Source organism: Salmo salar, chromosome ssa17 (genome assembly GCF_905237065.1).
Source record: "Salmo salar chromosome ssa17, Ssal_v3.1, whole genome shotgun sequence".
NCBI classification, from domain to species: Eukaryota; Metazoa; Chordata; class Actinopteri; order Salmoniformes; family Salmonidae; genus Salmo; species Salmo salar.
In genome coordinates, this window is record NC_059458.1 from 26,757,092 (window position 1) to 26,772,050 (window position 14,959).

Below are 14,959 nucleotides of genomic sequence, written 5' to 3' on the forward strand. Positions count from 1 at the left end.
AGTACCTCGGAATGAGACAAGAAGCCTTTAGAAAAATAGCATTTATTAAAGCCCATTAAAAAGTGAACAGTAAGCAAAGGGGAACTAAATAGCAAGAAGGGAGGAGAAAGCTTGAAGAGCTCCAGGGTTGTAGTTTTGATTCTCCACCCTTCTCCCCAAATTGCTCACCTTTTCACCCCCCTCATGGATTTAATAAGGATGGGCTGGTATAAGTGTAACCCGGAGATGGGAAACAAAAGGAAAATAATTGGTGGGTTCCAGATACAAATGTTTCAGTGCAGACCTATAGCACCGTTGTCATGTTGGGAGTGGTTCCTGAGATGTTAAACAACACCTCCATGGGACAAATCTGATGCAGACTATACACAGAAAATGTGTACCTGGAAAATGTTTCTGGTTCCTGACAGCAAAGTGACTGGTCTGTCATAATAGAATTGGCTGCTCGTTGCCAATGTCGTCTTCATCGCAGGCGGTCCCAGCGCCAGATAGAGGCGTCGTCACAGACTGCGATCAGGATACTGCTGTCACGGCTGAAGCTGGTCTGTCTGATGGCAGAGGTGCATCTTGGGAGGGTGAGGATGGTGCACCTGAAACAGAGAGCCAGGTTAGAATGTATTTAGTGAAACAACAGAAAGACGGTGTCTCTGAAGATTGTTATAACTAAACCAAGATTGACCACAGCCCGTCATTTCAAATGGGAACAAATGAGTCATAGTGGGCAGAACAAGCAAGGAGGTGGGCAGAGCCAAGCACGAGCTTGCGAGATCCTATTGGCGCGTTGTAGCATGCATATTGCTGTTAGGGAAAGCCTACTTTGAAGTGCACGTGTGCAATAACTCAATTCGCCTTTGCACTCCTTTTAAACAATGCCATTCTTTTTTTTACTTTAGCAAAGGGTAAAGTCTTTAACTTAGTCCACTCTGTTCGTAACAGATTGTAGCTTTGGGAACAGAACTGTATTGAGATCACAATGTTGAAAATGACACATTTTGCTCCAGCATCTCCCACTGCCGGTCACTTGGCTTTCTCTCAATACCATATTTGGTAGTGAAAGGAAACGCCAAGCAGATGCTTCAAATTTATACATCGCCTGAAATATCTAATTGTTCTGTGGCGTCTCTGTCACAGCCCTGGAACATTATACATAAGGAGAGGAGTGCTCTCTACTGGCCTTCACTTCTCTCAGGCAGTCTACCATCTAGGCATGGACTACTGCTTAGGTGAGGTGTATTGGTGGGAGGTTGACTTAACTTTGCTGGTCCTCTACCTTCACGTACAGGGATGTAGTGAAATACATGTAGATCAACTAGTCATTTAAATACATTTTGCTTTAGCTTGGTGATAGTTGAACTAAATTAAATTCTTGGTGTTTTCAGAAGTGACTTGTGTTCTCTGTTTCCACGCTCTGTGGAGCGGACTTATGATCTCTGTTTCCACGCTCTGTAGAGCGGACTTGTGTTCTCTGTTTCCACGCTCTGTAGAGCGGACTTGTGTTCTCTGTTTCCACGCTCTGTGGAGCGGACTTATGATCTCTGTTTCCACGCTCTGTAGAGCGGACTTGTGTTCTCTGTTTCCACGCTCTGTGGAGCAGACTTATGATCTCTGTTTCCACTCTCTGTGGAGCGGACTTGTGTTCTCTGTTTCCACTCTCTGTGGAGCGGACTTATGATCTCTGTTTCCACGCTCTGTGGAGCAGACTTATGATCTCTGTTTCCACTCTCTGTGGAGCGGACTTGTGTTCTCTGTTTCCACTCTCTGTGGAGCGGACTTATGATCTCTGTTTCCACGCTCTGTGGAGCGGACTTATGATCTCTGTTTCCACGCTCTGTGGAGCGGACTTATGATCTCTGTTTCCACGCTCTGTAGAGCGGACTTGTGTTCTCTGTTTCCACGCTCTGTGGAGCGGACTTATGATCTCTGTTTCCACTCTCTGTGGCGCGGACTTATGATCTCTGTTTCCACGCTCTGTGGCGCAGACTTGTGGGGTCTGAAACGTGACACTTCATGTTCAAAGGGAATGACATGTCACATTCCCTGGCCAATCCAGGCAAAATCGATTTCCTCTGAGCAAGTGAGCCTGGGAAATGGCATACGACAGTCTGAGTCCAGCCGTTGTGGTTTCATCTCGCTGTGATATTCTCAGACGGATTTAGAGCTTTCAAAATAAAATAAAATCACAGAATTGAAAGACCGGGTTCTCTTGGTCACAGACGGAAGTTCTTGGTCACAGACGGAAGTTCTTGGTCACAGACGGAAGTTGTAACAAGTCTACACACATTTGAATGCTGTCTCTGCGCTGCTCAGTGGACCTTTAGATCAGATTTATTTTACTGTTAAGAAATGGGAAATCTTATACGAAGTCGTTTAGAATTTGTTTGTTTATATTTGTACCATGTACTTGAGCTTGTGTTCCAAAAACAGTGCACCTCAGCAAGTTATAACATTTACCAGACAGGCTAGTTCCAGACCTTTCTAAACTACACATTACCAGTTACTGTTTATGGCCAGCATGAAAAATGATTACGTTTGGATATGTCTATTTAGGCAAAAATACAAATGTTACCCTATCATTAGGCTAAATTACTGATTGTGAAAAATCATCATACAGTATTAACAAAGTTTGGATGTAGTGAACTACTTTTTCAATGTAACTAATTTGAAAAAGAAACTTTGAGTGTTGCTTAACTTCTTCCAGTGTGAAGTAATTGGTAGCTTGGTAAACTATATCTTCAGAGTAGCTTCCCCAACACCACCACATGTGCAGTTTCCCTACGGACTCTTACTTTGCTTTGTGGGGGTCCTCTACCTCAAGGTCCCACACGTACAGTTTCCCCACTTGGTTTCCCAGAGCCAACATCTATAGGACAAGACATGTGTTACTTCAATAGTCAAACAATACTTACTGAGCTACAGACAATTTTCTATGTGGAGACAATACTATACTTTGTTTAATGTAAAACAAACTTTCATCTTTAGTTAGAGTTCCAACACCAAACCACTGTTTGCTTACAATACTGGGATGAACAGTAGCAGATAAGGGATTCCACAAAGCCACAGACACAACAAAAGGGGAAATATCATCTTTACCTTCTGCCAGAAGTCCATGGAGAAACGCATGTACCAGATGTCACATTGGCTGTAGTCGAAGCGACCCAGGATTGTCACGTTGGACTCGTTTGGTTTGATGCGGTCAATATCGTCCTCCATCTTCCCTGGTTTCCAACAAACGATAGCGTTCTCACACGACTGGTCAGGAGAGGAACAGAACAAAGGAGTAGGGGTTATGAGGGTCACAATGGGATCCACAAGCTAATAAGAATGTGACGTGTTTGAACAAATCGATTCTGTCTTACCTTGGATAAAATCAGATCTCCCAGCCAGCGTACACAGTCCACATAGTTCCTGTGGATGTCTCTGGTAGAGAAGTCAGGGAAGTGGATCTTCTGAGAGACCCATGGCCTGTAAGAAGACCGAATCATCATCGGTTAAAGGAGCAAACATTTTCAGGTTGAAAATCATCAGTTTGGGGCGGTAGGTAGCCTAGTGGTTAGAGCGTTGGGCCAGTAACCAGCAGGTAGCCTAGTGGTTAGAGCGTTGGGCCAGTAACCAGCAGGTAGCCTAGTGGTTAGAGCGTTGGGCCAGTAACCAGCAGGTAGCCTAGTGGTTAGAGCGTTGGACCAGTAACCAGCAGGTAGCCTAGTGGTTAGAGCGCTGGGCCAGTAACCAGCAGGTAGCCTAGTGGTTAGAGCGCTGGGCCAGTAACCAGCAGGTAGCCTAGTGGTTAGAGCGTTGGGCCAGTAACCAGCAGGTAGCCTAGTGGTTAGAGCGTTGGGCCAGTAACCAGCAGGTAGCCTAGTGGTTAGAGCGTTGGGCCAGTAACCAGCAGGTAGCCTAGTGGTTAGAGCGTTGGGCCAGTAACCAGCAGGTAGCCTAGTGGTTAGAGCGTTGGGCCAGTAACCAGCAGGTAGCCTAGTGGTTAGAGCGTTGGGCCAGTAACCAGCAGGTAGCCTAGTGGTTAGAGCGTTGGACCAGTAACCAGCAGGTAGCCTAGTGGTTAGAGCGTTGGACCAGTAACCAGCAGGTAGCCTAGTGGTTAGAGCGTTGGGCCAGTAACCAGCAGGTAGCCTAGTGGTTAGAGCGTTGGGCCAGTAACCAGCAGGTAGCCTAGTGGTTAGAGCGTTGGACCAGTAACCAGCAGGTAGCCTAGTGGTTAGAGCGTTGGGCCAGTAACCAGCAGGTAGCCTAGTGGTTAGAGCGTTGGGCCAGTAACCAGCAGGTAGCCTGGTGGTTAGAGCGTTGGGCCAGTAACCAGCAGGTAGCCTAGTGGTTAGAGCGTTGGGCCAGTAACCAGCAGGTAGCCTGGTGGTTAGAGCGTTGGGCCAGTAACCAGCAGGTAGCCTAGTGGTTAGAGCGTTGGGCCAGTAACCAGCAGGTAGCCTGGTGGTTAGAGCGTTGGGCCAGTAACCAGCAGGTAGCCTAGTGGTTAGAGCGTTGGGCCAGTAATCGAACGGTTGCTAGTGTTAACTCGAAATGACACAACGACAAGGTTCCAGTTTAACAAAGTTTACTATACTGTATGAACACACTACAAGGTAGCCATTACACTCACGGCTAGGTCCATCCACGAACTAACTTCCTGCGCAGCCGCACTCTTGACTGAGTGATAGCCCCGTAATAACAGAAATATAGGGATCGATTATGTGGGGTCGATTATGTGAAGGTACCACACACTTGGTGCTAACTCATGTAGATCTACAGCCACTGTTTCATTGTACTTGGAAGCTAGTGGCAAACCAACAGCTGGTTTGGGCTTAGGTTTACTGTATTTTTGACATGTCTCACAATTGTTAACTATCTGCTGTAGAATGGAAATACTCTCATCATCATTATTCCCTGAACTGCTGAGTAACTTCTGAAGTCTGTCAACTGTAGCATGTCCAAACTGTTTGTGAAGCTTTAACAATACTTTGTGTTTTTCTTTTGTGTTCATGTTCTCTGTGACTGTCAGAATCTCCATGTGCTCTGTGTCCGTCCAAATCTTATTTTTGCATGGACTCCGTGTGATGTCTTTGTCTAAAATGTTTACACAATAGTGGCCTGAGGTAGTAAGTTCAAGAGTTACTGGTTGTTTAAACATCACTGCCTTGTCATGTTTTATGTCTAGTACAGCCCCTGCCTTCTTGAGGGAAGCTTTGCTTAATACTAAGGGGATATCTTTAGGGACCACCTCTGTTTCAATGTGACACTTAGTCTGACCAATTTTTGCTGGTATCTTAACTCTCTTGGTAGAATGGACAATTCTTCCATCTCCAAATTTGAAAGCTCTGTTGCTTGGTGTGTCAATCATATTTTGTACTTCTTTCATATTTAGTTCACTAACATAGCTATCAAGCCATTTTGCACCACACACTGTCCGTGTACATGCAGTATCAATCACAGCAGATCCTAAGGATTCAACTATAAAAATCTCAGTATCAGAAGCAGATTCATTTGAAAACAGTGTAATGTTACACTGCTCTATATCTGTGTTTACATTTTCCTCTGTTAGTTTAACTTGTTCATTTTTATGAGGACAGTCTTTAACCCAATGGTAAGTGCTTTGACAAACACCACATTTTGATCTCCTTCCATATTTGTCCAGTGGATTTGTTCCGGGAAATGGCGCCCTCTTCAGGTTGTCTTGAGAACGTGACTTTTTGGCGCCTTTTCTCTGCTGCTCAGTGTAATATGCTCCGTCACTCGCTTGCATTCCATCTGTTAACGGCGCGACAGACGTCTTTTCACCAAAAATTATTTTTAGTGCCGACTTCATTGATGCAAAAGTCAGTACAAGCAGTCAAAGCCAACTGTTTCTCCCTACCATCTAGACAGGCAGTATCTAGCAACTTGAAAGCTAACACTGCATCCGGGAGAACCATGTCGTACTTGCGCATCCTATTGTACCTTTGTTCGAAATCAATGATGTAGTCCGTCATTGCAACCGAAATATCTCTCGAAACACTGTCAAAGTTTGAATATGCCTCGTAGGCACGGTCTTTCTCTTCTTTAAGAAATACAGAATCCAGTGCTCTGATCAAAGTTCCCATACCATCATCATTGTTCAAATCCTCAACGGATATTTCCAGTGCTGTATCTCTCGCTCTTCCCTCGAGCGATAATACCACCGCAAGTGCTTGCTTTTTCGCGTCCAGATTAGTAACTCGTGTCCAGATTCCAAGTTCATTTTTCCAACTTTCGTACGACCTCTTCTCGTCGAAGCGAGGTGGCACATTGTAGTTATTAGCCATCCTCTGCTACCAATGTTAACTCGAAATGACAAACGACAAGGTTCCAGTTTAACAAAGTTTACTATACTGTATGAACACACTACAAGGTAGCCATTACACTCACGGCTAGGTCCATCCACGAACTAACTTCCTGCGCAGCCGCACTCTTGACTGAGTGATAGCCCCGTAATAACAGAAATATAGGGATACTTAAAACATGAACTTAACAGCTAGATCTAATCCTCGATTTGACAAAGTAAAAATCTGTCGTTCTGCCCCTGAACAAGGCAGTTCACCCACTGTTCCCAGACCCTCATTGTAAATAAGAATTTGTTCTTAACTGACTTGCCTAGTTAAAGGTTAAATAAAAAATGTGAGATTCTGACTGTATCCTGGCAACACTACTATTTTCCTTTTATGCAATTGTTCAGCCCTGTTATTTAAACGCGCTTTGTTGTGGGTAAAAGTCTACTGAATGACTGAAATACACATACGTTTGTTGCCCACAACCAATATTTTCACCTGTTTGTCTTGGAAGGGTTGTATTCATAGGACCCGTGAATGGCTTTCTGCATCCTCTCTGAGTTGATCGTCCAGAGCTTCAGAGAGTGGTCCATTCCACACGACATGATCTTCTCACCTAGCAGGTCAAAGTCCTGGCGCAGAGACATTTTTCATTATTATATCATTCATCTCTCATTTCTTTTGTGTGATCCATATTGTATCGCCATTTTCAATGGTCACATACACATAGAAATCCCTGACTTCTGTTGATCAAGAAAGCCAGTAAGAGATGGTTGTGGTAGTGTCGTGTACTCACTGCGCTGAGGACTTCATCTCTATGGCCTTCTACACCTCCAAAGATGGCCACCAGTGTGTCTGTTTGGATGTTCCACAGACGAAGGGCGTGGTCTAAAGACAAAACACAAAGCTGATGAGATATTCACACAGTTGATTTTATGTTAAGTCATTCTGTTAATGATGTAAATGCATACAGATTATAAATCAGTCCTAATTATAAATTGTTTAGTTCTCAAAAGGTCAGGTCAGTTGAGAAAATATGAAGTCCCAGCTATGGTGCAGAGTTGTTCTACCTTTACTGACGGATAGCAGGAGGTTGGGGTCTCTGGGGTGAAACTTGAGCTCGTTGATGGCGTTCCCGTGACCCACATAGTGCTGCATTAAAAAACAACAAAAAATATTCAGAGATGGCACAACTAACCCCTCCCTTATGCACGAATGTAAATTCCATCCCTAGTGTATCGGATAAAACTACTTGGAAATTCACCCACCTTGATACACTGCATGGTGATGTGGTTGATCACCCGAATGATGCCCCGCGACCCGGCCACGGCCAGGAGGGGATGGCTTGTACTGGTGTCAAAGGTCCAGGCGCAGGTGTAGAAGTTCTCATCTGCATCGGCATCCACGTATGACTGCAGGAGTCGGATCTCTCCTTGGGAATGGCACTCGTACAGTGTTACCTGGTAAATTTAAGGACATCACATAGTCAGCAGTGACAGGTGGCACGAGTCTGTATTTTACACCACACGAGTCAGCTATTACACTTTCAACATGGTTTATGTGATGCCAAAGATACTTACTCTGTTGCTCCCAACAGTAGCAAACACCAGCGGGTCCCCTTCTTTACTGTGCCAGTTGAACTGGACCCCAAATAATGGCTGGCCATGGTCCTCCTGTGTAAAGAACAAGTTAATTATGAGTTCAGCTCATGGTCAAGGTGATGAGGTAGCCCTGCCTGCGACTTCAAAATCTGTGTGAACCCCGGCCCAAGTGGGAATTCCGTCTTGGTCTAATGGTCAAGACATTGGTTTCTGCTGTGGGAGACCTGGGTTCAGAGCCCACTCGAAACATTAGAACACCTTCGTTCAGCTGTTTACAACTCACCCAGTATCATATAAACAGCACAGTTCACACATACTTATAACAGGCATGCCAAGTCCAAGGCTGAGATTATGACATTTCTGTAATCAAAAGTAGGCCTGTTGATAAGACGTGACATGTCTGCAGTTGGAAATGATTGGAAATATTCTTGATAAAATGGGCTCACTCTGAGGCTGTTGACACACTTGAAGGAGTATTTGCACTTCTTTGATTTCCACTTGCCCTTGCCCCAGCTCTTCCTGCCTGGAGCGTTGGCTGTGTTGGTGGGTGTGTCTGGGCGCTCCACATTGGTCCCACTCTCAACGCTGACAGCATCATCCTACAAACACAAATTATAGCAACATGAGATGGGATTGGTTGTGGTTGATGCGTTTGCCTGCAATGGATGTTCTGCACCCCCTGTTCGACTACACTGGTGTCAGAAGTGGGGTGGCCTACCATGAGGCCATCTAAGGCGTACCTGGGTGTGAGGGGCTTGAGATAGACTACAAAAACTAAACTGACAACTGGCTAATGATTACCTACTTGGACAATCCCAGAAGAGTCCATAGCCTGATAGCTAACACTACCTAGAGAGCATAACTAGCCAGCTAGCTATTTTAGGTGGAGGCCCTTAGCTGTTTTGCCTCGAATCCCTTGCTCGTTGAATGTTACTTTTCTTATTTCCTGTTCTGGAATGTTTGAAAGGGAAAGAACCACAACTAACGTTGACTAGGTATCTATAGCTAAAAAAATTAAAATCTAGGCCTAGTTGAAACAAAGGGAAAGGCCCAGCTATCATCACGAACTCCAAAATCAACTACCAGTCGCTTGCTAGTTAGCCTAACTTTTCATAGCTAGCAAGCTAACATTACCTACTTAGCTAGCTAAGCATTTTTCATGTCCGCGCCGATACAAACAGAACAAAACCGAATTTACATTCTCGTCTGCAGAGAGATCGGGATTACTGTTTTCATCACTGCTCAGCTTCTGCTTTTTTGTCGGCATCTCCTTTCCCGCTTCGGTAGGGGTCTCGGACATGTTCTCCCTCCTCATCTTCCGTTCTTCTCAGATTCAATCATAGCGCGACGGTGGAGAATAACTTCCGGGTCTTTTATTTCCTTTGGTCTTCACAATAAAAGTCCCAAAAGGTGTCTCCGGAAGGTGGTGATTGACTCCGCTGAATAAGTGTTCAATAGATTCAGTTTCTAGTTCACAAAAACTGCATTCACTGGTAACGTCAAATATATATTTAGAAATCAAGCTATTACACGGATAGCATCTATGGATTATCTTAAAGGAGATCTCCTTTACTTTATTGGTCACCATAAATCTGTGTGGAGTGAGCCAAGCACGGCGCCAGTTTACATCAAACGATGAAGCCCAACAAAATATCGCAGAGGGAATAGACTTCCTGTAGAAAATATCCCTTATTAAACGATTGTTGAATTTCGTATCTAGTAGACCAATGCCATTCACCTGAATATCGCTTACAATCGGAGTTATTCCAAAATATGCATTATTCTGAAGTAAAGTTTTTATCCCACTAGGTATAGCTTTAATAACAGTGTCATATTCCTTGCTTGAAACCTCAAAGTTGTATATTTCCATAAATTCTCTCTGTGTAAATAGATTCCCACTGTTATTAACCAATTGGCTGACAAGAACAATGTTTTTCGAGAACCATTTATGGTTAAATAACATCTTATTTCTATGTAATATTGACCCATTGTTCCAAATAAAACATTTATGAGGTGAAAAGTTGTGTTTATACAACAAAGCCCAGCACATTAAAGCCTGCTTGTGAAAAACCGCCAGTTTCACAGGAATTTTACCCACAATATATGGACATTGTAGTAAAAAATTAAGCCCGCCGAACTTCTGAAAAACAAAATGAGGTATAATATTCCAGAAGCTATGAGGATTTTTTATGTACCTTTTAATCCAGTTGACCTTTGATATCTGATTGAAGAGAGTGAAATCTAAGACATTTAGACCGCCATCACAAACCCTGTTGGTGATAACATCTCTTTTCATCTTATGTGGCTTGTTTTTCCATATGAAGTTGTACAAAAGCCTATCTAAGGTACAGCAAGTGGATTTGGGAATGTCAATAGATGAAAAAAGATAGGATGCACGAGATAGCCCCTCAGCTTTGGATAAAAGCACCCTTCCTTGAAGACTTAAATCCCTCCCTAACCATGAGGATAATTTTTTTTGACAGATTCAGTTACAGGGTTCAAATTAAGATCATTCATAGCCTTAAGATTTTTGGTGATCTTTACACCGAGGTAGGTTACAGTATCTTTTTCAGAGATGTTACAATCTGCTGGGTTGACAGCTCCTTTCACAACAAACAACTCACATTTGGAAAGATTTAAAGTCAAGTCTGAGATTTTGGAGAACTGCTTCACGATATCCAATGCTAATCTAGCTTGAGATACATTTTTCAAAAAAAGTGAGGTGTCATCCGCCAGTTGGGATATCTTGATCTCTCTGGACTGGAATGTAATGCCTTCAAATGGACTTTTATGAACTAATGAGCATAACATTTGAGAAACTAACAAAAATAAAAAAGGTGAAATTGGACAACCTTGTCGTATTCCTTTGTAAATGTTAAATCTTGAGGATGTTCCATGACAGAGTTTGATACAGCTATTGCCACCATTATACAGAGTTCTAATAGCATCAACAAAGAAACGACCAAATTTCAAATGCTTAAGACAATCAAAGATAAAATTGTGACTTACTGTATCAAATGCTTTCTGAAAATCCAGAAATAGGATAACAGGGAAGTCATCTAATAGATCACGATACTCAACCAAGTCTAATATCAGCCTCAGATTATTAGATATATGGCGCCCTTTCATAAACCCTGATTGACATTCATCAATCAGATCATTTAAGCAAGACTTTAACCTTTTTGCAAAGATTAAGGCTATAATTTTGTAGTCGTTATTTAGGAGTGTGATTGGACGCCAATTATCAATACTTAGGAGATCCTTGTGTGGTTTAGGTATAAGAGTAATAACCCCTTGCTTCAGAGAGGCAGGTAGTTCTCCCTTCTTTATAGCCTCCTTAAAGGTTTCAAGTAAAAAGGTGCTATTTCTTCAAAGAAGGTTTTGTAAAATTCAGAGGTTAATCCATCACAACCTGGAGATTTGTTCTTTTTTAACTGAGCAACCCCGTACTGGATGTCCATAATGGATAAATCTTGGCAACAAGACTGATTGAGTTCTTCACTAATCGAATTAACATTCTCTATAGAATCAAGGAGATCCTTAGAGTCACACAAATTGTTATCTAAGGAGTAAAGATTCTCATAAAATGTAGTGGTAAATTCTGATAACAACTCTCTATCCTCAGTGGTAACCCCATTAATTTTAAGTTTCTGAAGTGTGTTGAGTTCCCCTCTCCTCTTCTCCAAATTAAAAAAGTATCTACTGTTCTTTTCACCTTTTTCAAGCCATTGTTTTCTAGATCTTATGAAAGCTCCTCTAGCCTTTTCCTCATACAATGTATCTAGTTGATTCTGTAAATCATTCAATTTAGCTTTCTCATTAAGATCAAGATGTTCAATCTCTGTGATAACGGCAATTGTCCTAGAGAGTTCAGCTACCTCACATCTCCTTCTTAAAGCAAGCCGTTTTCCATAAGTAATACAGGCTGAGCGGATTTTAAATTTCAGCAGTTCCCAATATTTCCCATATTCTGCATTAGATGTAGCTAAACTCCAGTAAACAGAAATTAGATTCTTAATCACATTTTTTAAATCATCATGCAATAACAATGAGTTATTTAGTTTCCAGTAACCACCAGAGTATTTCTTACCATCATTACTGCATATTCTTACAATCAACCATATGACTTTATGATCCGTCAGGACTGCAGGCAGTATTTTTACCTCTACAGTGTTGGGCACAAGACTAGAGGTTATCACCCACAAATCAATTCTTGATTGTAAGGAACGATCTCTATTACTCCATGTGTATTGTATCTCTCCAGGGTTTTTTACTCTTCATATGTCAATTAAGTCCAGGCTTTGGCAGAAATTCACCAACTTGTTCACACCAATGTTAGGCCTGAGGCAATCTATCAGTCTCATTAGAATAAACCATATTAAAATCTCCACCAACTATTATCTGACTGGATGGATATTTTCTCAGAAGATTTTTAAGAATTTCTTCAATTTCCTCTAGAAGTAAGTTATTTGGAGGACTAGAACAGTATCCATATACATTACACAACACAAATAATCTGTCCATGTGGTTGATGACCGCTACTAGCCAATGTCCATTGGAGTCCATTTGAGTAAACAAAAATTTCCCTTTGAAATTGTGTGCTAAAATTGCAACCCCAGCTGAATGATTTGTCCCATGGGCCAAAAAAATGTCACTGCCCCACTGATTTTTCCAATAATTATAGTCCTCTTTGCATGAATGTGTTTCTTGAACGAATACAAGATCTGCGTTGCAGTCCTTACAAAACAAAAAAAAAGCTTTTCTCTTCAACAGGTTACGTATCCCCCTGGCATTGATTGACAAACTTCAAGTCCATATCTATAGAATAGAAAGAAAAATCCTATGCAATCTCAACTTTACCCTCTCTAAAAAGTTGCTTCATATATGTATTAACAGAATTCTTAACTTGTAAAATAGTAACACCATGTTTCAAAAGTAGAACGTTCAGTTTGCAGTGGGGAAGGAACTACCTTGTAAACCTACCGACAGAACAAATCAAATCACCCCGGTCGTATTTCTTTACCGTTGGCGAAAAAAGCTCTGATTCCCCTGTAGTATCCACCGTTTCCTTGATTTCGGGCCTGTTGTACGAGAGGCCACAATTTTGCCTTTGCTGCCTTGTCTGCTGCAGTCAAGTCCTCACCGAATCTAAGTTTTCTTTCTTTCAGAAAGGCGCTTTCCTTTGCTTTCTTCCAAACTGCATCTCTCGCTGTGCGAAAAGCAAACTGGATGATGATCGATCGGCTGACGATGGCATCTTGTTTCTTCCCAATACGATGAGCGACATCCACAGCCATATCCATATATCCATCGGGGAAGTCCGGTGCCACACGGTTACATATGTCTCTTACTAAGCGCTTCACATTCTCATCCTGGTCCTCGGGGACACCATAAAGCCGTAGCCCCCACCTTCTCCGGTATCGCTCTGCTTCCGATAAGCGCTCTTGCATGTCTGCGATGGTCTTCTCCTGAGCAATGCATTTCTCAGACGTAGCAGTGTTTGTAAGTTTAAGCTCTTCGATACTCTTGTATGCATGATTCAGAGAGGTCTCGAGGTCAACTATTTTTGATGTGTTTTCGCGTATCATTTTCTCCAGACCGTCGGCTCTTTCGTTTACAGCATCGATTATGTTGATCTGTAGTTCGCGCAAAGATAATTCTTTATGTGTCTTTTTGGGTGCAGGACTATTGACTGCATTGTCAGAATCAACCGAATGTCCAGAATCCTCCATTTCTTCTCCTGAGGAGTCAGGTGGCGGTTTTTCTCCAACGTATGAGTGCTCAGCTAGCAACTGCCTTCTCCTCCCTTTGCTCTTTCGCACATTTTTTCCTTCCATTTCTAAGTTATGAATCAAATTATCGGTCAACTAAGCGTTGTTCTCTATTGTGTTTACTATAAGCCAAGTTCCGTTACATTTAAGTAAGTTTGAGAGGGATAAAAGTTAAGGTTACTCGGAGCAAGCTGAAATCTCGTCTACACTCGCCGCCATCTTCCAGCGCCCCCGCCATCTTCCAGCGCCCTGGTTCAATAAAAGTCAATGAACTAAGTAGACCAGACCCAGCTACTATTGCATTGGTGTCTATGGGAGACACCCGTTCTATTAAGTAGACCGGAACCCAGTGACAATACATACATGGTCACTGTGTTGGGGCGGCAGGTTGCCTAGTGATTAGGCGTTGGGCCAGAAACCGGAAAGGTTGCTAGAACGAATCCCTGAGCTGGAAAAAATAAAAATATGTAGTTCTGCCCCTGAACAAGGCAATTAACCTACTGTTTCCCGGTAGGCTGTCATTGTAAATACGAATATCTTCTTAACTGACTTGCCTAGTTAAATAAAGGTTAAATAAATATCCCAAACATCCGCACTGAGCTTAAAGGCTAGAGCTGCCGCTTTCATGGGAGCAGGACACTAATCTGGACGCCTATAAGAAATCGCTCTACGCCCCCTGAACCATCGAACAGTATATAAAGTATAATATGAGGATTCAAAATTGAATGAATTTTATCTCTCCTTTTTTTTAGGCCATAACCATGTGTGTGAGGTGTATACTTTTGTTTCAAAGTAGATTTGTTTAAGACTACCAAGAAACACTGTGTGACCCTGATTTAGCCCACTGCAGTAAAAGGTTAAACAAGTTAACATTCACAAGGCTGCAGGGCTAGACGGATTACCAGGACGCATACTTCACTGACATTTTCAACCTCTTGTCTGACCCAGTTTGTATTAAATCAAATAAAAATGTCTTTGTCACATACACGTGTTTAGCAGATGTTATTGCGGGTGTAGCGAAACGCTTGTGTTTCTAGCTCCAACAGTGCAGTAGTATCTAACAAGTAATATCTAACAATACACAGAATCTAAAGTAAAGGAATGGAATTAAGAATATATAAATATTTGGATGAGCAATGTCAGAGTGGCATAGACTAAGAGAATAAGATAGAATACAGTATATACATATGAGATGAGTAATGCAAAATATGTAAACATTATTAATGTGACTAGTGATTCCAAGTCTATGTATATAGGGCAGCAGCCTCTAATGTGCTAGTGATGGCTGTTTAACAGT

General features: G+C 42.3%; 1 protein-coding gene and 1 long non-coding RNA gene across 4 annotated transcripts; one reads left to right on the forward strand and one right to left on the reverse strand.

The window, feature by feature from the left end:
* Positions 1 to 26: 26 nt before the first annotated feature.
* LOC106606530 (polycomb protein eed) lies at positions 27 to 12,207 on the reverse strand. 3 transcript variants are annotated; one of them, XM_045699268.1, is made up of 11 exons: positions 11,982 to 12,207; positions 8,338 to 8,490; positions 7,871 to 7,963; positions 7,559 to 7,750; positions 7,361 to 7,442; positions 7,087 to 7,178; positions 6,789 to 6,922; positions 3,354 to 3,459; positions 3,088 to 3,246; positions 2,784 to 2,857; positions 27 to 587 (listed from the first exon to the last, which is right to left on the reverse strand). In XM_045699268.1, exons 1-11 carry the CDS (start codon positions 11,985 to 11,987, stop codon positions 461 to 463), a joined length of 1,218 nt encoding a protein of 405 aa, XP_045555224.1. In that variant the 5' UTR covers positions 11,988 to 12,207; the 3' UTR covers positions 27 to 460. The 3 variants fall into 3 exon arrangements, with proteins under 3 accessions (XP_045555224.1, XP_045555222.1, XP_045555223.1); XM_045699266.1 differs by lacking the exon at positions 11,982 to 12,207 and adding an exon at positions 9,090 to 9,379; XM_045699267.1 differs by lacking the exon at positions 11,982 to 12,207 and adding an exon at positions 9,119 to 9,229.
* On the forward strand, positions 4,430 to 6,477 carry LOC123728181 (uncharacterized). The gene is made up of 2 exons (XR_006760054.1): positions 4,430 to 4,546; positions 6,328 to 6,477. It is a non-coding gene; the product is annotated as an uncharacterized lncRNA (long non-coding RNA).
* Positions 12,208 to 14,959: the final 2,752 nt, after the last annotated feature.